Here is a 25,714-nt window from a genome sequence, read left to right on the forward strand (position 1 = left end):
ATAACAAAGTGCCAGAAGACCAAAAACAGTGGGGCTGAGAAACCATAAACAAGAAAAGATAGCCCCCATCCCTAGAGCTGAATGAACCTTATATAACACGGAACACTGAGCACGGTACCTCCGGGGGCTTTGCAGGAGGTGATGCCCCAGGTGATGGTTTTCACCCCGCATACCAGCGTCTTCACCAGGCTGCGGCAGTCCGACACCTGGAAGGTCTGCTTGTCCTCCTTGTCTCCGCCCCCCGTGCGGTCGAAGCCCGCGGAGGGGGCGGAAGGCGGGGCCGGGGGGGCCGGAGTGGAGGGCGCCGGGGCGGGCAGGGCGGGGGTGCTGGACGGAGTGGGGGTCGCCGGTACCCCCGGCAGCGCCACCGGGTCGACCACGCCCATCTCCGACTGGGGTTTGCACTTTTTGAAGATGGTGACGAGCTGGTAGCGAGCGATGGTGTGGAACTTCAGCACAAACACCTGGCGGGACACAGTGAGGTCATTGATCATCGTGTTGTTCATCTACATCGATCGCTTTGAAACATGTAGACAAAGCAGAACTCTGATAAAAGATTTGGCTTGGTCAAATCTTTAGCTCGATCCTACTTTGCTGATTTGAGTCTATCAAAAAAATATCAAAAGCCCTCGATCAACGTATTCCATCGGTTTTGTGCATCTCTTAACTTGACTGAAGTACCAGAGCTTCATATGCATGCATTTAACAGACAATGGTCTCAGCTCTAACTCAGCTCTAAGTATCAGCTCTAACTCACACACAAGCCATGTGCACACAAAACCCTCAAAAAACCCTGGTAAGCACAGCATCATCAAGCATTGCATCCTCCAGCTACCCTCCAGTCGTCAGTCTGACCAGATGATCCCGGGGGTTTACCTCCAGCATCCTCATGAGGATGTCCCGGCCGTTGCCGTTCTCCAGCTCGGACTTGGAGCGGATGCAGTCCACCAGGTTCAGCAGCAGCTTGCAGGACATGGTCTGGATGTTGCTGGGCAGCGACTCGTCGTCGATGTTCTTGGCGAAGAGCTGCACGGCCAGGGACAGGTCTGTCAGCGGCAGGTTCTGCCGGACGTGGTGCACCAGGTCGGCCAGCGTGCTGTAGGCCAGCGGCCTGGACGGGGAGAGGAAGGGCTTTTAAAACAACAGAGGAGGCCATGATGGTGGCAGGGTCGGACGACTTGCGTTCTGTTTTGGATCCAAACCCGGTGTGAGGATTGTAAAAAAGAAAAATAGCACCCTTTAAAACACAAAGGCCATTCAAGAGAGCTTCACACAGGCTTGAATCGCATCTAAAAAGGACATCCATTAGAAGATAATCAAATACAATTGTATAATAAATTAGATTTTTTTAATAAGGGTACAAGAGGGTACCTCTTACATTTTACTATCAGCCTGATATACCCATTCTTACTCTTCTTCTGTGTGAAAATAAATATAAAAATAAGGCTAAAAGAAAATCTATAAAAGTACCAATCCACAAGATACCCATAATTAAAGAGAAGGTAGGCCAATTACCCAATACATAAAGATGCAGAAGCCTGTCCTGTCCCTGTTCTTTCTAATGCCAGAGGAATAAGAGGCTCCTTTGTAGTTGATCGTGTTTCATTGTCTTTTTAGTAATACAAATGAATATCGGTTAACCAGATAGGAGGAGGAGGAGGTAGAAGAGAAGAGGAGCGCGGCATGACCGTTAAAAACCAACGCAAACCCTGGAAGGCAGCTCCAGCTGACACCGAAAGTAAGAGAAACAAGGGAAAGGGAGAAAGGGGAGAAAAGAGAAAGAAAAAGTGACCGAGCAGAAGGGAAATGGGGAACAGGTGTCGGAGAGAGGTTTAAAAAGAAAAAAAAGAGAAAATAGGAGAGAGGTAAACAAGGGCGGGCCGGGGGGGGGGGGGGCGGGGAGGGGGCGGATCAATATGGGGTAACTGATAGTCATGCCAGGTCTCATCCTCCTGGCCGCGTTCCCCCTCTCCGCTAATTACAGGTGGCAGCTAATGTGTTGACGTGGACTGCTCAGTGGGGTCAGGTGGGGGGGGTTTGTTTATCAATTTAACCATGGGAGACAGCGCCAGCCCCATCACCTCCCCCTCCGGAGAAGAGAAGAGGGTGGAAATGACAGTGTGTTTTTTTTAGATGCAGTTGTTTGGGCCACTACAGTTAGCCTGATTAGCATGCTACACTGTACACGCCCAACTGACCCCGGCGGGGAATCAACCCACTCTACGTCGAGGGAGGTCGGATGGCATTGATGAGTGTAATTAGAGTTAATGGCATCCCAAACACACACATATACACGCACGCAAGCTCATGTTTGGGGCAGCAGGTGCTCAGGAGGTACAGCAGGTCTTCTGGCTAACAGGAGGGAGCTGGTTCGAAGCCCAGGCCCCTTCTCGTCAAACGTCGAGGACGTGTCCCTGAGCAAGGCACCTGAGCCTGACTGCTCCCAGCGAGCTGGCGGGGGTTGACAGAACTGTCTGTGAGTTCATGTGTGTCTCAATGTGTGTATGAATGGGTGATTGGGAGGCACTCAGTGGTAAGTGTTTTGAGGGGCCACTGGCTAGAAAAGCATTATATGAATGCAGTCCATTCGACAATTTTCCTTTACAAGCAAACGTACCGTAGAGTCTCGCGCGCGGTGTAGCCGGAGCCGATCAGGATGGACTCGTCAAACAGTTTGTCCATGCATGGTATGAACTCTGAAAATTGAAAGTACTTTTAAAGAAAGGAGTCCCTCTCAAAAGGCCCTTTGGGTTTCAACGTTTTCCAGGAGTAATGAATGAGAAGTGAGCTTTTCATTGTGTGCGTTTCATTATTATTATGTCATACATGGGCAAGAAGTTACTTTTGTTCTTTCTTTTGGTTTTGCAAACTTAATCCATGCATAAATAAATAACTGTAAAGAGTGGCCAGACAGTTATGAGCTTTTAATTAATGCATTGGGAAAACAACGTTTTCTTTCATAATTTTATAATTGGATACCTCGTTTGTGTGTTTGTACGTGACATGTTTCAACAAGTGCAAGCGAGATCTACGGCTACACAAGACAGTCAAGATGGTGTGTGTGTCTCTCCCTCTCTGCATCCATGCGTTTGTTGGACGCACGTGCATGTGTCTCTGACTTTCTGAATCTCTCTCGCTGTGTGTGCGTGTGTGTGTGTGTGTGTGTGTGTGCACAACGTACGGCTGCGCAGGTCGGTGGTGAGGATGTGCTTGGCGGCGATGAGCAGCTCCTTGCGGAGGTGGGCGGTTTCCGGGGGACAGTTGGCCAGCAGTTGCAGCATGCCCTTCACCATCTGCTGGGAGTACTTCCCCACAAGGTCCTGGTAGAGCAGGCACACACACACACACACACGATAACATATACACACAGGGAGATGACACACACACATACATACACACCCGGAGGGAGAGCAACACACACACACACACACACACAATACCAAGACATTAGTTTGAACGTCCCAAACGTATGATGAATGCAGTGAACAGTGAAGAGGCGAGGGAGGGCGTTTAAACAGGGATTCATGTCAGACCAGTATCAGACGCCATCAGCCGTCAGACCGTGTACCTGGTAGATGCGGATGATGTAGGCCAGGAAGGACAGGGTCTTGATCTGGGCTGCGATGAAGTCAGCGTACAGCTCCTTGTTGTACAGCTTGTGTTGCCTGCAGCGAGACACACACACACACACACACACACACACACACACACACACCGTTAACACACCCCCAATGTACACACACCCTCCTTCCCGTGGGGTCCGAGGGGACTTCAGCACCGGTTGACGACAAACAGCTCTCTTGTTCGCGGAAGCCGTTTGCTTAATCAATTCAGCTTCATTTCCTTTGTGTTTTCGAACAGCCGACCCAGCCCCCCCTCCCACCCAGGAACCACGTCCCGCAAGGACAACTCGGACCGCTTCGACAGGCCCCCCTCCCCATACACCAAATACTTGCACTTTGTCAAGACAAAATTGCCAGGCGAAAAAAACATAAATGGACTTAAATAGAATCACAAAGTAAAATGTATTACGGTGAAATGAAACACAATTTTCAAGGTTGGAAAGAAAAAGGAAAATTGGTTAGGAGACGGAATCAAATTCCAGACACACTACGCTTCTCCGTAAAAAATGGCACACAGCAGAAACGCTGAAGTCCAAACGTGCTCAGACAGAAGCAAGAGGAAAAACCTACTGAGGAAAGGGCATACCATGTACACACACACATAGAGACAACAATATAAGAATGAAGATTAAGAAGTAAAGACGGAAAACTTTGGACACAGCCCAGACATGTTTGAGTATATTACATGCGCACACACACACACAAACACACGTGCACATACCTGGCTTGAGGAGAGACCTGCAGCATGATGGTGTTCATGATGAGAGGGACGAACTCGGACACCACGTTGTGTATGTTCAGTTTGTAGAGCTGGGGAGGGCAGAGCAAAGCAATCAGCAAATAATAAATGCAATCAATGCATTATTACCTAAAATAATGCGTCAGGGATAATAAAAAACATCCGGTTACACACTCTTATTTCACTGCAGTAGTGCATTGTACAGGAATAACATGTTTGTCTTAAAATGTCTTATTTTTTTCATCAAAAAAAAATAACATTCACCATTCAGCAATTTTCTAACGAATTATGAAAATTAAATTCTTTTGTGGATCAGCTTTCATATAATGCCGAGTCCTGGATCCACAATGAACCTTCATAGCGCTCCCAAAACAGTGCGTGAAGTGATGTACTGTTACCATGGTTACTACGGTGCACGTTCACCCAGAGAAACCCTGTTCATTGTGCTTTCAACAGCGGCAGGGGGAAGTGGCGGCACCCACCTGGTACATCAGCACCACGATGATGGGCAGCTCCGCCAGCACCTTGAGAGACAGCGAGCCCCGCGGGATGATGGTGTGCTAGGAGAGAAGGCGTGAAACAGGAAATGAGTCCCAAACTAAAAAGGTGTTTTGGTGGTGAGGGTTGGGCTGCCCGGCCTCTACCACCAGATAAATACATAACACGATTTATGAGTCCACGAATGTAAGTAATACACAATAGAGGGAATTAAATAACCTGCGTGCTCCACTGGCCTTCAGTGAATAACAAGGTTTTTTTAGTTGTGCGTGTGTGTTTTTCTCTTTCTTTTTGAAGACAATAACCTTCAGCCACGGCACTTGTTTTCAGAGCGTGGTAGGATGGAACGCTACTCCCCTCTAGTGGTACCACTACTGTTGTTGAGCAGGATTACACTTCAAGTACAGTACATGTATGTACACATTAGGAATTAAACCTCATGGTCCATGTTTGGGAATTCGACTATAACCTCTACGTCTTCTCAATGATTTTTAGAACAGCGCTGTAACTAAATACATACTTTAAATGAATACACGTGATATTGTGACTTATTCTTACCGTTCTCGTCTCGCTGTCCTCCCTCTCAGGGGTGGTCTTCACCAGAACCGAGGTGATCATGCCCACCATCTCTGGGGAGGGCACCGTGTTCTCCGCGATCACTTGGGGGTTCTCAAAGTACCGGGCCTGTCAACGAGGGAAGACGGTGAGAGAGAGTCAGTTAATTGACGTGTGCCATTCTGAACTATTCACACATAGCGACTATGTGCTTGATGACAGCTAACCCAGAAAACAGACAAAACAATAAACAACGTCCCCAAATGTCCATGCAATATCCAGTCCTCATTTAACAATGGTGTTCATTTTTACCAGCACTGTTCATGTTAACTACGGTATTGGTGTTTATGTTCATGTTAACTGAGATGTATACATTATTGGACAGGGTTAGGGTTAACCCTCACAACGAACCCTATGAAATTGCTATAGAATAATTATTATTACTGGATAACTAATGTTAATTAATGTTCCCTCATTGTAAAGCGTTAGGCATTACCCTAGATCTAACGTCAATATTTCCACATCGACTAATGATTACAATGCATTTCGAGGAATGTGACACTGTGGAACAAAACATTGGATGGACTTACAACAACTTTTGGTAGGTCTTTGTAGATCTGCTTCACAAAGTCTAGAAAGTGATGAATCTGAGAAGGGACAATCATGGCAAAAGTGTTAACGCATTAAATCCTTTTCCCCCCGAATGGTGCCTCAAAACTTGTAAACCATCCCCTCAGGACCCAAATTACAGTACAATGCAGCATAAATAGTAATGTAAAGGAATATATAGAAATGGAGTATTACGGTATGTGAGTCTTGACTTGCCTCGGGAGAAATGGGCGGGCGAAACTGCTTGTGGAGCTCAATGATAATGCGGAGACAGATCAATACATTCTCCTCACTTTCAATCTGCAAGAAAGCAAAAATTCATGCTTTAATACATTCAGAACCAGATCATGAGCATTACAAGGTCATGAGCGTTAAATGTGAAAATACTAGAATGGACCACTTTAGAGCAGTCCAACTACACAGTTTTATAACACAATAATAAAAAGGAAATAATGTTGGAATAACTATGAAAGTTAACACCAATCGTTTTGAATACCAAAAGGTATTTCTAAGAGCTGCTGGGCGAGCAGGAGTTGTGCCGTTGTCATGCTGCTCTTGGAAAAGGTGTGTCCCTTACCTCCAGGAAGCGGAACATGACAGACAGGACGTTTTTGGTGTGCGGTCGGAGGTGCTCATTGGTCGGGATGCGGTGAATGATCTCCAACACGAGTTTCCTCAGTTGCTGAAAAACATCAAAAGTCCAACCGTTTTGTTTTTGGTATTCTCATCGATCCTTTTCTATGACCAAAATCTTTTTTTTTTTTAAAGTACTGTCAGTGAATTGAACAGCTATTATTTAAGGGTAATTTGTTTGAAATAGCTTGGCTATTCGTCAGCCATTAGCGACTGAAAGGTGCTGTACAAATAGCTGTTTCGAGGTGACTCCGCCAGATATAAGACCACTTCAGGCTGATTGATGACCAATCAGGGCATCCTTTCCTTGATTTGTTATCGACAGCTGGGTCAAATGGAAACAATTCTCAATGGCAGAGAGAGATATGTTTCAGATTGTTAAGTTTCAAAATAGTGCTCTCTTCTGCTCACTCTCCTTAAAACACTCAGATCTTGACCTTTAGGTCCAGGAATATTACACTGGATGTGGAGAGCAACGCCTACCTGTGTGGGTTTTTCCTGCAGAAACTGCACCTCTCCGTCCTGTAGAAAGGTGAGGAAGCGAGGGATGATGTGCTCCAAGAAGGTGGAGTACTGCGGCGAAGACGTCACGTTCTGCAGGGGAAAGAACCACATCCACAACGTAATCAAACTACATCTCTGATAACCTCTACGACACCTTCCAAGGGAACAATCCATCAAAGGTTGTTTCGATGAAAAGGTTGCACAGCTTTGAATGTGTTACACCTTTTCAAATCATTATGATCACTGTCACGGTTGACAGTTGACAAAGCATAAATTAAAGAGGATAGTTTTATTCTTTATAAACTAGAACCGTGATGGCTGCAGTGAAAAGTGCACTGCGGCTGTAAATATATAGATGTTCAGGTTATACATGCGTCTACATTCCATCTTCTGAAAGCCATTCTTCTACCTGTACACTCACTGACAACAACATCGTCAAACCATCCATTCGTGCTGAAATTGACAGTAAAACGTATCAAACTCACCTCAAAGTTCTCGCTGACCTCCTGCATCATCTTGAGCTTGGTCTCATCCGCTGATTGGTTGGGGACATAGTGTGGGTGGCAATTAGTCAACACATAGTTGTGAAAGGCTTGCAGTTTCTACAGCTTGACTAACCAGTGGGGCGCTCAGATCTTATCAGTTTTACTTTCAGCGCCCAGAGTTTTTTAAAGAGTACATCAACAGCACGCATACAAACACCCAAACGGTCATTCTCTCAGTCACGCACATGTACTCTTTATCTGGGCTAAAGGGTATCGCTCTCATCACATTGCCCCAACACCAAAAAGTCTATCAACTACATGTCTTTAAAACAATTGAACTCACGTGTGTTCGTCTCCGTTAGTGCAGCTACGAACTGCAGGTACTTCTTCATTAACGTGGTTTGGTCCACCACGGTGGGGCTTGGGGCAGGCACGAATGCCATGGTGCCGGCCGGGAGAGACATGGCTGCGATGGGGGTGCGTGCAGACCCACCGATTTTATAAGAATTGCATGCACGCTGCATACAAAGAGGAAATAGTCAACGTTGGAAAGTATTTTTAAACCGGCGCATACATCAGCGTGATTGTGAAAACGAAAGAAACTTTTCTATTGATGAACGAATAACCATTGATAATGTATTTGTGTGAACATGTAAATGGAAGTAGTTTTAACAAATCATGGATAAACAAACAGGGAAAGAAGACAAACAGCATTACATTGCGGGCGCATTGTGATGATGTCATTAAAAGCGGCTAGCTATTTTGTGCAGAGCACAATTTCCTTTATGAATTACATTTACAGACTTCTAACTTCAAAAGTCATTCCATTCAAAATCGATTGCAATGTTGACAAAATGTACGATCCATAACATAAAGAGAACACGTATGTTTGCAGTATTCTTCTGAATAACACAAACAGCTAACGAGTTATGCTAATATGCTACTGATGCTTTCCTCAAAGAAAGAAAGCGCTCGGAACACATTGCAATCGTTATCAAATAGACAAGCAAAGTTTTAGCTTTATTCAAATATGAAAATAAATGCATACTCAAGACAAATGGCCCCATATTATGGAATATGATATAGCATTCAAAATATTTAGTTAATACGAAAAATCTCAAACTGGACTCACCGTGCAGCACCACAGACAGGATGCCGTCTCTCTGTATCCGTCGCGTCGCTACACAATGTAGTGAATGACGACTAGAAAAACACATATTTTCCTCCCTAAACTCATTGAACTTGTTTCAGATTAAATATATGCTTTTAAAGTAACTTTATTGACATAAATGTATAAGATCAACCAACATTATTGATTTAAAGCAATTAAATATATATTTTTTCGTCATTATAGTGCCAGCGGAAGGATACAGGGTAAAATGAGGTGGTTATAAGACCATCGTTTTCGATGGTCTTAGTAGCTACAATGATCCTATTGGCTACGATACTTCTTGGCTGATTCCATATCCCGCCTATTCCAAGACTGGCATTTGTGAAGGCTGCAGGTGTCTTGTGAGGAGAATATAATGGTATCACACAGGCATAACTTCATTACAGTTTTTCTCAGTCGCTTTGGTACATTTCTCAGATCAGAATTGAAATTTGCAAAACAGTAAGTGCATTTCTCAAAACAATTCGTTCAAAATAGCAAAACACCATGGATTTCACGCAAAAGCAAGTCTCGTGCTGAAAATCCTTAGTTCGTTTCTCAAATATCTGTGTCAATGAACATGTCAGTGCCATCACAATGACAAGTCCTTGTGTCATTGTGTACGAATAAGACAGTCAAATTGCTTAGTCATGTTGTCAATATAACAGTGTACTCTGGAGGGATGTTCAGATGTAAACTATGGCTAAAGTTTTGAAGACAATTATTGTAAATTGTAAGTTACACCAGTGTGTGTGGGAGATTGATTGCAAGAGACTGGACAAGATTCACATTTACGCTTTGACTGTTTGTACTGTAATTCGTTGACAGACCATGTCATTACTAGAAATATGAACATAGGAAAATTTCCTTAGGGTAAACTGTATGCGTTGCTGCATGTATTACAGTGCAGTCTTCCTACACCTCCTGACGTTCCTGTCTGTTGGGCCACAAATTCCATTGTCAGACAATGTAACATTGTGTTGTGCTCCAGCTATATATACTTGCCAGTTCATGGTTCAGGAGATGCACCTTTGAGCTATTGGTTGATCGTTGATTGACCTAACACTTCACATATTTCCCTTCTTTAGAGACAGTCAGATTCACCATGGGAGCAATTTACCAATTCAGGACAGATTTAGAAAAAAAGTCTAATGGAAATGTATAGAAATATGTTTGACATATTATGACAACTGGTTCAACCATTTTGCATGTAAAGACCTATGCAATGAACTAATGCCTAAATGTTGTGGGGGTGAGACTATTCAATAGAGACCCCTTACATTACATTTTGACCAACATGACATAAGCAATTGATAATATAGGAAAGAGCAGAGAATTGTACATAATCATTTGCATGAATGTACCAAAGCATTTGCAATGTGTTCAAAGAAATGAGAAACTTCTTTTTTGATGTGAACAAGTGACACACTGATGTGAAGATTGAACAGGTAGTTTTGAGAATTTCAATTCTGATCTGAGAAATGTACCAAAGCGACTGAGAAAAACAATATATATACAGTTTATGCATGTCCCCAACAAACCCAATTCTTTGGAAATAAGGAGTATGTATTTGGTATATCATAGAAGTGTAATTCAGCACATAGTAAGTTAAACCAGTTGGACATGAACCACTTATATTACAGGTTTTCTCAGTCGCTTTGGTACATTTCTGAGATCAGAATTCAAATTCTCAAAACTACCTGTTCAGTCTTCACATCATTGTATCACTTGCATCAAAAAAGCAGTTTCTCATTTCTTTGAAGAAGTTGCAAATGCTTTGGTACATTCATGCAAATGATATGGTAAAATGTCTTGCTCTTTCCTACGTTATCAATTGCTTATGTCATGTTGATCAAAATGTATTGGAATGGGTATCTATTGAATAGTCTCACTCCCACAACATTTAGGCAGGCCCGGGCCATGGGCATAATAGGCAGTATAGGCGAATGCTAAGGGCGCATCCATCGACAGGGGGCGCCAAATATATGTCTTTTTTTTTCTTTTTTTTGCATACTGTATTCATCTAACTTTAACTTCAAGGATTATATTACTTAGTACCAGTCGTTATGTCGAAATAAATATTAGACAACATAACATAACATGTAAAATAAAAGAGCGCCCTAGTTTCCGTGTCCCCCCCCTCCCCCCCTCTTATACCTACACAATGACACAAGGACTTGTCATTCTGGTGGCACTGACATGTTCATTGACACAGATATTTACTTTTGAGAGATGAACTAAGGATTTTGAACAAGAGACTGGCTTTTGCCGGTAATCCATGGTGTTTTGCTATTTGTACGAATTGTTTTGAGAAATGCATTTACTGTTTTGCAAATGTTGAGGATGATTCGAGAATTGTACCAAAGCGACTGAGAAAAGCTGTAATGTATATACTACTACATTTTTACTCTCAACTTTCAGTGAACGTATCCACAAGGTGACCTTATTTGTTATTTGTATGTGGTACGCCCTCTTGCACTGAGCGATACTGTTTCAAAATATAGTTTTTGCAATCACAAGTTCCAATGGACTCCTGTTGCATTCTGAAAAATTGTCTATTGATGGCTTCTTATAGGCTGCCATGCAATGACAATGTATTACCTGACATATATTTAATAAGGTTATTAAGCCACACATGTTTAAACATATTATGAAAGGAAATAATTGTACAGAGTGCTGTATATATAGATCAACCGCTAAGGGGACATACTGCATTTACCATAAATCTGTCTCCAGCATCACTGTGAAATGAGCCAAACTAGAAGCAAGCCGAACCAGACTCTTCCTATATGCTTGAAGCACACTCTAAAAAGCTGGCCTTCATAACGATGATGTGATATTGAATACGGACAACGGTGACTCACAAACTGAACGAATATCCATCAGCCTCTTCACATATTTCCACCAGCTCACAACAAAACTACTCAAAATGGAATTTTTACTAACACTGATCGAGTATTGGGCATGCACGTTCAATATATAAGCATTTATGTCATGTTAAATCCCAGGTGGAGCGAATACATTTCTACTCCTTTGCATTCATTGCAATATGGGTAACATGTAGCTTTAGTTTTTTGACATATGTAATAGATGCGGTGCCTTCAACTGTACAATAAACATTTTGTCTTTCAGTATATTTGTATGTCATTTACAGAGAAAGAATAAACCTGATGAATAAACCTGACCGTTCAGAACGGCCCAGACCCACCTCCCAGTATGTCCATCTGAAGATCGAAAGCTGGTTAAAGTGTCACCTGTAATTTAACAATCGCCGAATATATTGTGCTTCCAATATCTATGCATTCAGAAGTATATAATTCAGGGCTTGGTGTTATCTAACTATAATGAAATAATGTGGTGCAGTTTTCTTTTAATTAGGGTCTATTTATTTATCCATTTCCTGGCCTCACAGAACATAACTAAGTCCTATCTCCTACCGTAGCTTGCTAATGGATTTTAGATAATGGCAGGCCTATTCATATCCTGCACATTCAATGGACTGAATGGAGTTGTAAAGTGCTAAAGTAACATTCATCTCAGCACATAACACCTCTGCTTATATCCACCTCTCTTCTTTCTATCTCCCTCCATTTTCACCCCTCTGCTCTCTCTCTCTCTCTCTCTCTCTCTCTCTCTCTCTCTCTCTCTCTCTCTCTCTCTCTCCCTCTCTCTCCCTCTCCCTCTCCCTCTCCCTCTCTCTCTCCCTCTCCCTCTCCCTCCCTCTCTCTCTCTCTCTCTCTCTCTCTCTCTCTCTCTCTCTCTCTCTCTCTCTCTCTCTCTCTCTCTCTCTCTCTCTCTCTCTCTCTCTCTCTAAAACCCTCTCTCTAACATACTCTCCATGAACTATATCTATTTACTGCTGCAAGGTCAATGTAATACACTTATTTTGAGAGAGAGAGAGAGAGTGAGACAGACAGGCAGACAGACAGACAGACAGACAGACAGACAGACAGACAGACAGACAGACAGACAGACAGACAGACAGACAGACAGACAGACAGACAGACAGACAGACAGACAGACAGACAGACAGACAGATGGATAGATAATTTGAAAATACGTTCAATGTCCAAGAAACGACCATTTCTCAGTCCTTCAAAAGCTTTTATGTCCATTTATATACTCAAAGGTCTTTCACCGTGTGAAGAAAAGCCTAAACAAGTCAGCCTGGGAAAGGAATGAACTGATCGATTCTTGGTCATATATTGTAGTATGTTTGCTTTGCATGTATTAGTCAGCTAGAAATGTGGAAAACCAAATGGAATTATCGATGTGGTTCGAGCTCCTTAATAATGAGAAGCTCTGATTTCTAATTTTTTTCCCCTGGAGCTGGAGGGACAGGTCACTGCGTCTGGGGTAAAATAAGTGTGATGTCTGAAAAAACACCACCAAAGATGGTGTGAATCCATCTGCACCAGTGGTAATAGTGGTTCCACCGAGCTCCTTCGGAGAACAAGACAGAGGTGTTAATGGTCGGACATTGTTACCAGGAAAAAACGTTTTTATAATATAATTTTTCTTTTTACCTATATTCATGCTCCCAAACTTTCTTCTATATCCTCACTTTTCTTTCTTTGCATCCTTACACATAAGTGAATCACGTGAGTATGTTTTTAATCCTGCTTGAAATTAATTCATGAATGATCATAATCTTACCTCCTCATAAAATGCAAGAAAACTGAGCTATAGAATCGCAAAATGTTGTTGCTTAAGTGAAAGAAAGACGTGGTTGCAGTTGTTTGTGTCCACCCAACCCTGTATGAGTCACATGCATAGGGGGCTTCATTAATTGTTCAGGTACTTGGTTGGAAGCCATGTTCAAAGCACAGCGGTGTGTCTTCCAGTCTGCGCAACAGGCTCTATTGACCTATTGCTAATTGTTTACCCCTACAACCTTTGTGTGTGTGTGTGTGTGTGTGTGTGTGTGTGTGTGTGTGTGTGTGTGTGTGTGTGTGTGTGTGTGTGTGTGTGTGTGTGTGTGTGTGTGTGTGTGTGTGTGTGTGTGTGTGTGTGTGTGTGTGTGTGTGTGTGTGTGCATGTGTCCACATAAAAATGAAGGCTTCCCGTAACTTGTATATATGATTTTCTAAAAGCTTCTTCCACTGTGGTTGTCATGAGATACTCGGATTCATCTATACATGAGGTGATGTAATGCACCTACATTTTGAGAGACACAATTGGGGAGCATACATCTGGCAGAAAAACATCTTTGTATAGAACGAAAATAGACCATTGTATGATAGAGCGGTAGAATAGGCCTCGTCTTCAACCGCAGACCTTCGACGATAAAGGAGCCCTGCGAGTGTTTGTGCGTGTGCATGTATGTGTGTGTCTTTGTGTGTGTGTGTGTGTGTGTGTGTGTGTGTGTGTGTGTGTGTGTGTGTGTGTGTGTGTGTGTGTGCGTGTGTGTGTGTGTGTGTGTGCGTGTGTGTGTGTGTGTGTGTGTGTGTGTGTGTGTGTGTGTGTGTGTGTGTGTGTGTGTGTGTGTGTGTGTGCTTGAAGTTATAGTGCCGTGATGAAAGCCTATATTATTTTCCTCTCTGAATTTTAAGACAACGTAGACCTACACAGCAAGGCTGATAACTCTGATTTGACGTCAACGTAGGCCTACTACCACCATTCCTGAATCTTCCAGACACTCCCCCCTCCACCCCCTCCCCGGCACCATTTAATCCTCTTTTCTGACGGAGCTGTCGGTTCATCACCTCGCAGTGTATCTAAGTCAAGCCAAGAATAACTCCTCTAACCCTCTCACGCTGGTCCGGTCTTGCCATCCTCGATAGAGATAGATCTAGATTTACGTTATTTCAGTTGTGTCATTATTCCTGATTATTTGGGGCGAAAGGGGGGGGGGGGGGGTGGGGGGGAGATAAAATCCGTCACCATGTTTTCAAGTAGAGACCTCAACTTTCGGAGTTACGCATACATCGAGTTTTTATCCAAATGTATTTAGACTATCATCGCGGCTTTAGTTGCGCGCTTAGCTTTAATACTTTACTATTATTCTTTGTAACAGATCACCGTACCGACCTCAGTGATGTTTTCACTCGTGTACGGGCTGTTCTTCTTTCTAGCCCTTAACGGTAGCCCACTAACGCGCGGCCAACCAGACGACGGGAAGAGGTACATATGCAGAGCCGTGCCGGTGACCGGTGACGCGAGCTGCCAGGTGACCCTTCTACCCGAGCTGACCGCGGGGGGCCAAGAAGAGGAGCTGAGGAACACCGTAATGCAGCTCCGCGAGACGATCTTACTGCAGAAAGAAACGATCGGCAAGCAGCTCGGAACCATCAACGAGTTGACCACCAAACTCTCCCTCTGCGCCTCGTCCTCCGACGATGGGAAGTACGACCGAGGAGGCTCCTGGACCAAGGATAAGCAGAACACCATGGGGGACGTGCCCCGGGATCCAAATAGCACCATCGAAAGTCTTGGGAAGACCATGAAGGGGCTGAAGGACCGACTGGAGAGCCTGGAGGTAAGGGCGCGCGCACCTGCTTAAAGCATACATGCGTTAAAGTTAAAACTAGGAATACAAAATTAAAGACTATTTGTATATATAAATATAAAGTGTTTTTGCACTATTGTCCCAAAAAAATTTACACTATTTGAAGGTTTTAATTATTTCTAAGCTGTATTCTGGGTAGGCCTACTGCGCAATGTCCATATGAAGTTCGTCTGCGTATCCATCACCATTTTTATTTCAACGACAATGCTTTACGATTCCTTCTGGTGGATAGGACTATACACAAGTTCAAAGTGATGACATGGTCAATTTGTCTTTTAATTTGTGCTACTTAATTGAGTCTAGCTCGATGTTTTGGTTACTGAGAGCCTCTCCCCCTCCCTCTCCCAATAGCAACACCAAATGCGGGCAAACAGTTCGGGGACTCCGTTTCCCAGTGAGCTCCGCGACATGCTACAGCTGCGGCTTGTGGATCTGGAGAAGCAGCTGCTGAGGAAGGTGAACTACCTGGAGACCGAGAAGACCACGCTGTCCAACGCCACGGCCGCCTACCGGATGAAGACTGAAAGTACGCTGAACGCGCTGGTGGAGAGGATTAGCGAGTTGGAGAAAGGTGGGTGGGGGTGTCGGTGGTGGTGGTGGTGGTCCAGGTGGTGGTGGTCTAGGGGATGGTATGTGTCCTTTAGTAAAGGTGAACGTACAAGTGGTGCTAGGGGCGGATTAGTAAAGGTGATGGTATTGCTGGTGCTGGTGTTGGTGATGATCGGGGCCATGGTGAGGTTGGTCGTGGTGATATTGGCGCTTGAGGAGATGTTGGTGTTGATGGTGGTGTTGGTTGTGATGGTATGGCGTTGATAATAATGAAGGTGGTGGTCATGGCATGGTGGTGGTGGTGTTGGCATGGTGATAGTGAGGGAGTATGAAATGTTCTAACAACCTAACCAAAAAAAATTGTAGGGCTTAGTGTTCTACCTGACCATTATTTTATATATTTCATATTTTATGTATATAATTGTATACCAATTTGTCATTATATCAAGCTCTATTTAATATCTGACTCTAATTGTCATGGGGAGATTAACTCAATCAACTCATCTCCTTGATTGCAACATGAAAATATGAACAAGCTCAGAGAAACAATGGATGCAGGCTTATGGCTGCTTCCTTTTTCATTATGTTTGGGTGAGCGACAAACAACAAGAAGTACCAAAATTAGAGCATACCAAACAGGCAGCGACTAAATCCACTCAATCTGACAACCCCCATCCTGATAGTGTGCAGATGAGCAAGTTATAAACGGAGTTGTCCCAAAAGGAGACCTTACTCCTCTCTTTTCTGTTCTTCCTTCTCTTCCTTCTCTTGTGTCTCATGAGCCTCTTCCTTTCTTCCTATCTTGTGTCCCTTGTGTTCTCTCTTTCTCTCTGTATCTCTCTTCATTATTGTGCTGTCTCTTTTGCTTGGCAGCTGTTACATTTGTAGTTTAATGATGTACTTTTTGTATTCTTCCTCCCTCCCTCCTCCCTCCCTCCACCCTCCTCCATCTTAACTCCAACCTCCCTCCCGCCACCATTCCTCCCTCCCTCACTCCTTCCTTCCCTCCCTCTCCCCTCCCTCTATCATCCTTCCCTCCTTCCCTCCCTACACCCATCCCTCCATCGCATTCTCCCATCTTCCTCCCCTCTCCTCCTTTCCCTCCTCCCCTCCCTCTCTCCCTCTCTCCAACCCTCCACATCTCCCACAGGCGGAGGTGATTTCAAGTCTCCCGAGCAGTTCAAGCTGTCCCTCCCCCAGCGCACAAACTACCTGTACGGCCGCATCACCAAGAGCCTGCCCGAGATGTACGCCTTCACCCTGTGCATGTGGGTCAAGTCCAGCGCCAGCCCGGGCATCGGGACCCCCTTCTCGTACGGGGTGCCGGGCCAGGCAAATGAGATCGTGCTGATCGAGTGGGGGAACAACCCCATCGAGCTCCTGATCAACGACAAGGTGAGTCCCGTAGTAATGACACGCATCATAGCTGATAGGATGGCGCTCCTGGTTTTATTGTTTGTAACGTCAAAGGCTCAAAGTTCAATATAATGACTCACTCTAGTATAGGGTCATATAATATGATATTATATTGGTGCATATTGTCTTACATCATGTCATATTACATCATGACATATGATATTATCTCACATCCTGAATCACCTAATAACATATCACATGTGACGTCATAACATCTCATAACATATGGTATGTCACATCCTCACACATCAAAACATGTAATATATAACATCATTGCATATCAAAATATCCCATCATAATCATGAGGTCGTAATGCAACATGATTTGACATCCCGTCCCAACACCTCCTATGACATCACATCCTGTGCCCCAGGTGGCCCAGCTGCCCCTGGCGGTGCGCGACGGCCGCTGGCACCACATCTGCGTGGCCTGGACCACGCGGGATGGCCAGTGGGAGGCCTACCAGGACGGGGAGAGCGTGGGCAGCGGGGACAACCTGGCTGCCTGGCACCCCATCAAGCCTGGGGGGGTCATCATCCTGGGGCAGGAACAGGTGCGGCAACAACCCCCCTGGCTTCTCACCCCTCCATCACACCCCTCGAACACACCGACTCGCTGATGCTACAACCGAACCCTGCCCATACTGATCAATAGTTGATCATTTCCGTAGATAACATCTGTACGCTCTGCCACTTCATTGTTTATGACATGTTTGGTAAAGAGCATAAAAAAAAAACGTGTCTAGACGGTGTCAGGGAATGGCCGTTTAAACCACGCAACGGAATGAAAGAATTCACTTAAATAGGTGACACCGCTATGGCTGGTTTGATGGAGACGTCCTCCCCCGCAAACCACCCACAGCAGGAGCGACAGATCCCTCAGAGGTGTAACGAACCGACCCCCTGAAGGCAGAGGATCCGCCTTTGAAGGCAGCTGCTGTTCAGAGCGTGACGATGATGTCGGAAAAAACCCGTTTTATTCTGCAGGACGTGGTGGGCGGACGCTTCGATGCGGGCCAGGCGTTTGTGGGCGAGCTGAGCCAGGTGAACCTGTGGGACCGGGTGCTGAAACCCCCAGAGATCCGGAGCATGGCCAACTGCACCACCTACCTCCCGGGGAACGTGGTCTCCTGGCTGGCCAGCAACGTGGAGGTGTTCGGCCGGGGGGCCTTCAAGAGGCCCCTTGAGGTGTGTCAGGACCGGCTGCCCAACGCCTAGTTGGGGGGGCTGGCAGTGGGGTTGGATTGTATGGCTTGACTGCTTTTGGCCACTATTCGTTGTTGTGTTCTTGTGCCCTAATGTGGAGTGTCTGTGTATATGAGCCGCTTGCAATGGGCGGGGGGAGCTTTTTTGTGCATGTGCAAGTTTTGACGTCTTCTAAGTGTGTATGTAGTGGCATTGACTAATCAACTCACTAACAAACTGACGAACCCTACAGCTATTCAGAAGATGCTTGTGTCCAGACAGGGCAACTAAAAGGGTAGCAGCTTGCCCTACATTAATTCCTAATTCAAAGCTTAGCCTGCCTCAAGGAGACCACAATGGAAGAGAGTTTTTAAATTGGTAGAAACCACAGACACATGGACTCAAGGACAGACACTTACACAACACACACAACCTGGCAATACGTGGCCAGAAAGCAGAGCGATTCGAGATACATGCTCGGCTAACTGCTAATACACGAGGATAAAGTAAACGACAAGGCGCAGACAGAACAGTCGGTCCCTGGCTGACATGTGAGGGAGGGTTGCGTGGGCGTGGATGAGGTGTAGCGAAGGAGGAGATTATCTGTCTAAGGAGACGTCTGATCCTCCACTCAGGACTTTTCTCCCCCAACTGGGCTCTAAGCCAGTTTGAGGCTTTCTTGCGCAACAAGGCTAACCCTTATCTGCTTATTGATGGGACGGATCTGATTTCACTATAATATCGCAAAGGATAATAGTGTCTGGTAAAATGAATATATTTACATTTATATGGAAGAAGTGCTGAAAGACAACGCTGGAATAGTTGGCATTTTTGCTGTATATATATTTTGCTATGTTGATGTTACGTGAATAACTCGAAGATGAAGTTGTGAGTAGTATTAGCTTCATGGTTGATGTGGCTTATTATCCAAAGTACTTACTGTCAGCAGACAGAAATACATACGCACTAGAGAGCCTGCATCCATTATAACCTCAGGATGAACTGCTTCTTGCTTGAGATGCGTCTTGTATTGCCCCCTCTTCACTGTCTGCTGCTTAGTGCTTGCCTGCCTTTACAATAACACAACGGTCGATAGAGAATTGGGGTAGTAGCATTTGTTATCCTAATTGATTCCCTTTATCACTCTTGGCTCTAAATGCATTATGTTGGATGTGATGTTGTATCTTTTGCCTACAGACAAATCATCTGTCAGAGTAGAACATCTCTGTGATTTAGTTTCTCGGTTTAAAGGATTGTTGTTTAAATAATTATAATAATGTAATTGCATTTAGTCATAATAATATCTAACGTATTGTAGGAAAGTGTATTATGTATGTTGTGGGCCTGAGGGTATGTGTACCCTTACATGTGGCCTTTGAATGTTGCATAAGTGCCATGACAATATTTCAAGTTTCCCTTTGCCAATTTAATGAAAATGTGTGACTTCAAGCAAAGAATACAAAATAATAAAAATGCTGCAGATATAAATACTTTTGTTTGTTTAGTGTCTGCCTTATGTGAGTCATTGACATTATCTCTATGAATCCCTTGCCTGTCCTTTATTTATTCGGCGTGGTTAAACTGACTTTGCAAAGAAACTTGCAAATACAACAGACTGCCTGTCAACTCCAATATGGCTGCCATCTCTTTCCAGTTCTACCAGCCCTGACACCTTGGTTGATGATAGGTGGATCAAGTGCTTGATGACTTTGCCTTAAGCCACTCTCGAGAGTGGTCGAGAGATCAGGTGACATCCACTGCCCCCCCCCCTCTCCAAAAGGACGATAGTTAATGGTGTTCCTGTATCCTCGGACGCCAGCCTTCCAAGTTGCACGTTTGATGACACTTCCGGTCTCGGAGCATTCATGGCGTTCCTGTTCTTCTTTGTGATTGTGGCATGAAATTGGCTAGTCGTTGTTTATTATTAGCTACATTAGCAAACCAGCCCGAAAACAAACAACACAACTTTACATTGTATTTCACGCACAGCAAGACCATGCAATGTATAAATTGGTGAACGGAATAAAGTAGCAATATAACAAGTGTGCAAGAGCATTTAAAGTCGACATAAAAATGACCTACGTGGTACAAATACAAAAGAAAAAAATCGCGTTATGGGCGCAGCCATTTTGTTGAGAGCGTCATCACTGCCCTCGGTCTACTCTCAAATTTTCGAAAGGTGAAGACAAAAAGGGTGAGTGCCTTCGAGAAAGCTTGGAGATCTTCGACTTTCGACTCGGAAGTCTGGCCTTCGAGGATTCAGGAACACACCATAAGCCCTGTAAGCACCACATGGTGGGTAAAGTCTTTAGAAATTATGTAAGTCTGCACATGCAGGTAGCAATGCCAATGTAATTGTAATTTTATATTAAATTAGAATACCAAAGCAGCCAAAACAATGACAATTACAATGTTCTGACATTTATTGCTTTGAAAATGCTCACATATAAGTGCAAGTCTAACTGCATCTAATTTGATAAATATAATCCTGTAGTTAAATTGATCCTTAAAACATCAAACATCAGACCTCAGTGATGAAAAAGCTTCACAGAATTCAAATCAATATAGGCTACAACAAAAAAAATTGTTTTGGAGCAGAAGGCCATATGATAAGCATGCAAAAGAGCTATAACCTTTTAATAATATGCTAATACAAAGCACGGACCAGGAAGGACTTTAACTTCTTTGTATTTGGCAACAAAACTTTTTCTATGCATAGGCTGAATACGAACAAGTGCAGAACAGCCCTGTTTAAAGTGAAACGAAGGGAGCTAGTGAGGTGTGGATTAGGTTAGGAACACTAAGGACCATGTCGAAGAATGAGAGGCTGGCTCTCTCCTCTCTCCAGTCCAGAGAAGCTTAGTTTAACTTGGCTTCCATCCTCATCGTTTAGGAATAAAGCACTGCTGGAGCGTCCCACCTGCATTGGAGTAAAAGGGTTGGAACAAATTCGATGCATGTATGTGCTGCAATCAACGTAACATAGAAGATATAAGATAATGATGACATTACATTTCTTTATTTCACACCACGCTATTTAAATTTAAATTTCACGTTTTCATCATAAATTAATATTTATTCATGAAATTGACCTTTTCATTAAATCATTATTCATTCATTTGTCAATATTGTCATGTTTGGCGTTCCATTATCCAGGTGCTGGGCGGTCCCACATGTTGCACACACAAAATAAATAACATATTGTGAAACATTGCCCCCCTGTGGCTATAGCAGAAACCAGCACAAAGTCCAGCACAAAGTCCAATTAACGATTGCAATTATTACTCGAATAAATCAAAAAAACGGTATGCTGTCGGATCTGAAGTCCTACCTGGAGCAGGTTTGGGTGACGCGGGCGACAGGCGATGATGCCAATGAAGGAGAAGGTAGCCGCAAGCACTGCCAGACAGGACATTATGAAGAATAGGTTGGTGTTACCTGTACAAAGAACAGCACGCTATCGTCATGCCAACCAAAATAAAAAAAAAGCCCCCAAAAAGTCATAATCACCAAATTATTCATTATCATTATCATGTTTATATATATATATATATATATATATATATATATATATATACATAGTGTATATGAAATAATTTAACTAGCTATCTATAAATAAGCTTTTCAATTTAAAATAAAATTGTATAGAATAGATAAAATCAAGAGAAGGGACAAGAACACATAACAACAAGAGGTAGCAACCAAGAAACCAGAAGACCTAGCAACAGCTGGAAACAATTGATTTATCCGGTTTTATATTATAAATAAATATTAACTGTGTTATAACCACCTGAAACTGAAAAAAGCTTTTTTCGTTGTTGCATAAAGCACTGGTTATTCAGCTATCATGCATAACCAGCTCTTAAGTCTCTTTCAATTATACATTTCCAGCTTGGACAGGAACAGATTGATTGACCACAGCAGACATGTGCTTTCCATGTTAGGTACACTCCTTTGATGTCGGCCAGCCTCAAACACATACACACACAAGCATGCATACTCACACGCACACACGCACACACACAGCAAACAAGACAGGCACGCACGCACACACACGCACACACACACACACACACACAATGTAATGTAATTCTGCTGAACTAATGAGCCGAACATGCAGAGGGAATGCTCGATTTGAGATGCTGCATGACACAGCTACTAGTGGTCTCTATGTGGTTTTTCCGCAATCTTTTTAAACCAACCCTGCCTTGCTCCCGTTTCGCTGTGTTTCTCAATGTCTTTCCTGTAGCAAAATAGGTCATAATCTTGAGAATGCGAAATGGAAGGAAGAAAGTAAGAAACAGACAAACCCAACAAACCTGTTTTAATCCTATGACTCATATCGTATGTGTTCATTTAGTCATCCACATGGATTGAGTAACAGAGACAGAAAGAGAACCAAAGACCAAAAGACTAAAAGACAGAATGACAGTGAAAACGTCAAATAATGAATGATAACAAAAACAAAAGAATGAATGAACAAAAAGCAAGGAACAGAGGAACAAATGAACGAACAACAGTAAGAAAAAACGTATCAACAAAGAAAAGGATTAGATAATTTAAGACCGAACTAGACCGAACGAAAGCCGAAGAACAAGATGGCGGTGACTCACGGCCCCTCCCCACGTAGACGCTGAAGGAGGAGTGCAGGCTGCTGATGTCGTTCTGAACGCTGATGTCCAGGCAGTGGAGGCCACTGGAGGCGAAGGTGTGGTTCAGACGAAGCATGTGGCTGTACAGCACCGACCGAGTGCAGACCGACGGGGTCATGGACCTGCAGTCTGGGACCACCTGCCAGCACACCCACATGGGGGGGCTGGGACACACAAACACACACACACACAGGCGTATACGCACACACACACGCACACACACAGAGACGTATACGCACACACACACAAACACACGCACACACACAGATGTATACGCACACACAGACGTATACACACGCTCACACATATACATACAAACACACATACATCGACATATAAATATGCATACACACAGAGACACATGCACACACACACAAACACACACACACACACACACACACACACACACACACACACACACACACACACACACACACACACACACACACACACACACACACACACACACACACACACACACACACACACACACACACACACATACATACACACACACCAACACAGGATGGGACAAGGCATAAATAAGGGGGGTGCATTAGTTTGAGATATGTGGTGTGGTGACATGAGCATCTCTAATCAACAAAGCTCGATTCTACAGATGAACACACTAACTCCCTCATAAAAACCCAAATAGGCATGAAATTAATCTGACTTGTCTGGGGAAAAAAAGAGAAGGGTTAATAATAACTCACCTCCCATCAACATGAAAGAACATGCTGACATTCTCGGCCACATGGTAACTAGAATGCCCTTCCATCTCAATTTTGCTGATTGCGTCTAGAAAAACAGAGATAAACACCAGAACTCAGGAGTCAAATCGATAGTGCTACATCCATGCCCAATCCACCGATGCGTTGTGGTTGTTCTTTGTGTTATTACGTATTGGACAGGGAAGTCTTATAATAATCAGGCCTACCAAGAACTTTTAAATCCATCGAGTAATCTCCAGCTATCGGTACTTCTTGTTTGGTCATGTTGGCCCCCACTTGCAGCCGCAGAGTATAGTTCCCAGATTCTGTGTAGTTGTAGCGAGCCACTGGCTCGGTTCCTTCGATCACCTCCCTGCGCAGAGAAACGGAACCATCACGTCCTTGGACCCTCTGCTCTTACAACTAAGACCAAGACCAAACAAGACCACTTTAAACACAAGGGAGGCTCTGGATGTTGGCCTACCCGTTCCCAAAGTCCCACGTGTAGGTGAGCTTCATTTGGACCAAGGTTTGTTCTGGGTCGAAGATCTGGAACATGGCGACGGTCTGGACAGATGAGGCGAGCTCTCCGGTGTCACGAACCAACGTCGAGTTTCCTTCATTCTGGTAGAATACAAGTTTCCCTGACACGTTTTCTATGTGAGCAGGAGGGAAAACAAAACGATGACACCTCATACCTTTTGAAACGGGTCCTTAATGAGTTGGGTCAGGCCTACCTAGTTTGAAGATGGGGTCCGTTTGCCCGGACACTTGGACACCCGGGAACAGATGAATGCATGTCAAGATCAACACATTTAAACGCCTGAAAAAAACAAATCCAACTCAGTTGATCATTATTAAAAATGCTTTAAGGTTCGTGCGAATCTCTGTAGTACTACTGTTCATCATTACCGATACATGCTGATCATCAGGCTGGTTCAGATGAGCCTTGACATTGGTACAGTGAGGTGAAGGAGTGGTAGGTGAAGCGTAAAGTGCCAACAGACCGCGTGTTAGACCACCGGACTTGGATAAAGGTGTGAAATCGCCACCATGCGTTTCAAGGATGTGCTTGTGAGGAACCCTGATCTTTTATTGAGTGTCATACTGTCTGCCCGCCTACTTCGATCAACTTTAAACATTACACATGATAATATATGTTTTTAAATATAATTGTATAAGCCTAAATAGGATCATCACATCGTCAATACTGATTTATTTTGCGCTGTAGTTGATGCGTAATGGTTAAAAGCGTGCGTAATTCCTATGCCTATGAACGTCCGCATCGTGGTGCCAGAGATACACAAGTTTTACGGTACATTATTAATAGTCAAATATTAATTCCAATTATGTCGATCTAAAATGAGGAACCGGAATTTGATGAAATGGGAAATTGAACGAAGAGTTCAACGTTAGTTTCCAGAGTAAAATTGTGTCTAAACTGCTCCAATATCTATCTAAATTTCGTATTCTATCACACACACACGCAGGTAAACGCACACATCTACACGTCCACACACGCACACACGCACACACACACACACACACACACACACACACACACACACACACACACACACACACACACACACACACACTGAGACACACACACACACACACACACACACACACACACACACACACACACACACACACACACACACACACACACACACACACACACACACACACACACACACACACACACACACACACTCACACACACACGTAACATAGCTCCCAGTCCAGGGAGTGGTGCCATGGGGGGCCCAACCCTCTCCTAGCTCATAGACTCATCATGATAACGAGCACGGCGGTGTCGAAAGTGCATGACTATGGCCATGACGTCATGACCCGGCCGCGCTGCTCGAAACAGCAACGCGCTCACCGGCTGTCACA

General features: G+C 44.1%; 3 protein-coding genes across 4 annotated transcripts in view; 1 reads left to right on the forward strand and 2 right to left on the reverse strand.

The window, feature by feature from the left end:
- trrap (transformation/transcription domain-associated protein) overlaps positions 1-8,878 on the reverse strand; it is a 93,740-nt gene extending 84,862 nt beyond the window's left edge. Inside the window, exons 1-15 of the mRNA XM_060037264.1 lie at positions 8,779-8,878; positions 7,990-8,164; positions 7,647-7,696; positions 7,141-7,251; positions 6,602-6,706; positions 6,241-6,324; positions 6,006-6,062; positions 5,419-5,544; positions 4,845-4,922; positions 4,345-4,433; positions 3,569-3,665; positions 3,182-3,320; positions 2,618-2,696; positions 877-1,111; positions 119-464 (exon numbers count right to left, since the gene is read on the reverse strand). Of these exons, the coding sequence (XP_059893247.1) occupies positions 119-464; positions 877-1,111; positions 2,618-2,696; positions 3,182-3,320; positions 3,569-3,665; positions 4,345-4,433; positions 4,845-4,922; positions 5,419-5,544; positions 6,006-6,062; positions 6,241-6,324; positions 6,602-6,706; positions 7,141-7,251; positions 7,647-7,696; positions 7,990-8,110 (1,717 nt within the window). The 5' untranslated portion in view covers positions 8,111-8,164; positions 8,779-8,878. The remainder of the gene's footprint in view (positions 1-118; positions 465-876; positions 1,112-2,617; positions 2,697-3,181; positions 3,321-3,568; positions 3,666-4,344; positions 4,434-4,844; positions 4,923-5,418; positions 5,545-6,005; positions 6,063-6,240; positions 6,325-6,601; positions 6,707-7,140; positions 7,252-7,646; positions 7,697-7,989; positions 8,165-8,778) is intronic.
- Positions 8,879-14,454: 5,576 nt separating this feature from the next.
- nptx2b (neuronal pentraxin IIb) lies at positions 14,455-19,945 on the forward strand. 2 transcript variants are annotated; one of them, XM_060036194.1, is made up of 5 exons: positions 14,455-15,274; positions 15,656-15,875; positions 17,004-17,248; positions 17,643-17,822; positions 18,256-19,945. In XM_060036194.1, the coding sequence occupies exons 1-5, from the start codon at positions 14,834-14,836 to the stop codon at positions 18,484-18,486; spliced, it is 1,317 nt and encodes a 438-aa protein (XP_059892177.1). In that variant the 5' UTR covers positions 14,455-14,833; the 3' UTR covers positions 18,487-19,945. The 2 variants fall into 2 exon arrangements, with proteins under 2 accessions (XP_059892177.1, XP_059892178.1); XM_060036195.1 differs by having other exon boundaries at positions 15,656-15,830.
- A 469-nt stretch (positions 19,946-20,414) lies between these two features.
- Positions 20,415-25,672, reverse strand: tmem130 (transmembrane protein 130). The gene is made up of 9 exons (XM_060036196.1): positions 24,728-25,672; positions 24,553-24,638; positions 24,300-24,471; positions 24,043-24,188; positions 23,819-23,903; positions 23,067-23,269; positions 21,785-21,891; positions 21,262-21,373; positions 20,415-20,732 (listed from the first exon to the last, which is right to left on the reverse strand). The coding sequence occupies exons 1-9, from the start codon at positions 24,742-24,744 to the stop codon at positions 20,713-20,715; spliced, it is 948 nt and encodes a 315-aa protein (XP_059892179.1). The 5' UTR covers positions 24,745-25,672; the 3' UTR covers positions 20,415-20,712.
- Between the last annotated feature and the right edge of the window lie 42 nt (positions 25,673-25,714).

Source organism: Gadus macrocephalus, chromosome 18 (genome assembly GCF_031168955.1).
Source record: "Gadus macrocephalus chromosome 18, ASM3116895v1".
Lineage (NCBI taxonomy): Eukaryota > Metazoa > Chordata > Actinopteri > Gadiformes > Gadidae > Gadus > Gadus macrocephalus.

Bases quoted from the DNA above. Each gene is read 5' to 3' on its own strand.
- tmem130 (XM_060036196.1), bottom strand. The intron at 23,904-24,042 runs GTAGGCCTGATT...CTGTTTTTCTAG, and splicing joins GATGGATTTAAAAGTTCTTG to ACGCAATCAGCAAAATTGAG. The intron at 21,374-21,784 runs GTAGGACTTCAG...ACTCCAATGCAG, and splicing joins GTCACCCAAACCTGCTCCAG to GTGGGACGCTCCAGCAGTGC.
- nptx2b (XM_060036194.1), top strand. From the start codon at position 14,834: ATGTTTTCACTCGTGTACGGGCTGTTCTTCTTTCTAGCCCTTAACGGT. The intron at 15,876-17,003 runs GTGGGTGGGGGT...CATCTCCCACAG, and splicing joins GATTAGCGAGTTGGAGAAAG to GCGGAGGTGATTTCAAGTCT. The intron at 17,249-17,642 runs GTGAGTCCCGTA...CCTGTGCCCCAG, and splicing joins AGCTCCTGATCAACGACAAG to GTGGCCCAGCTGCCCCTGGC.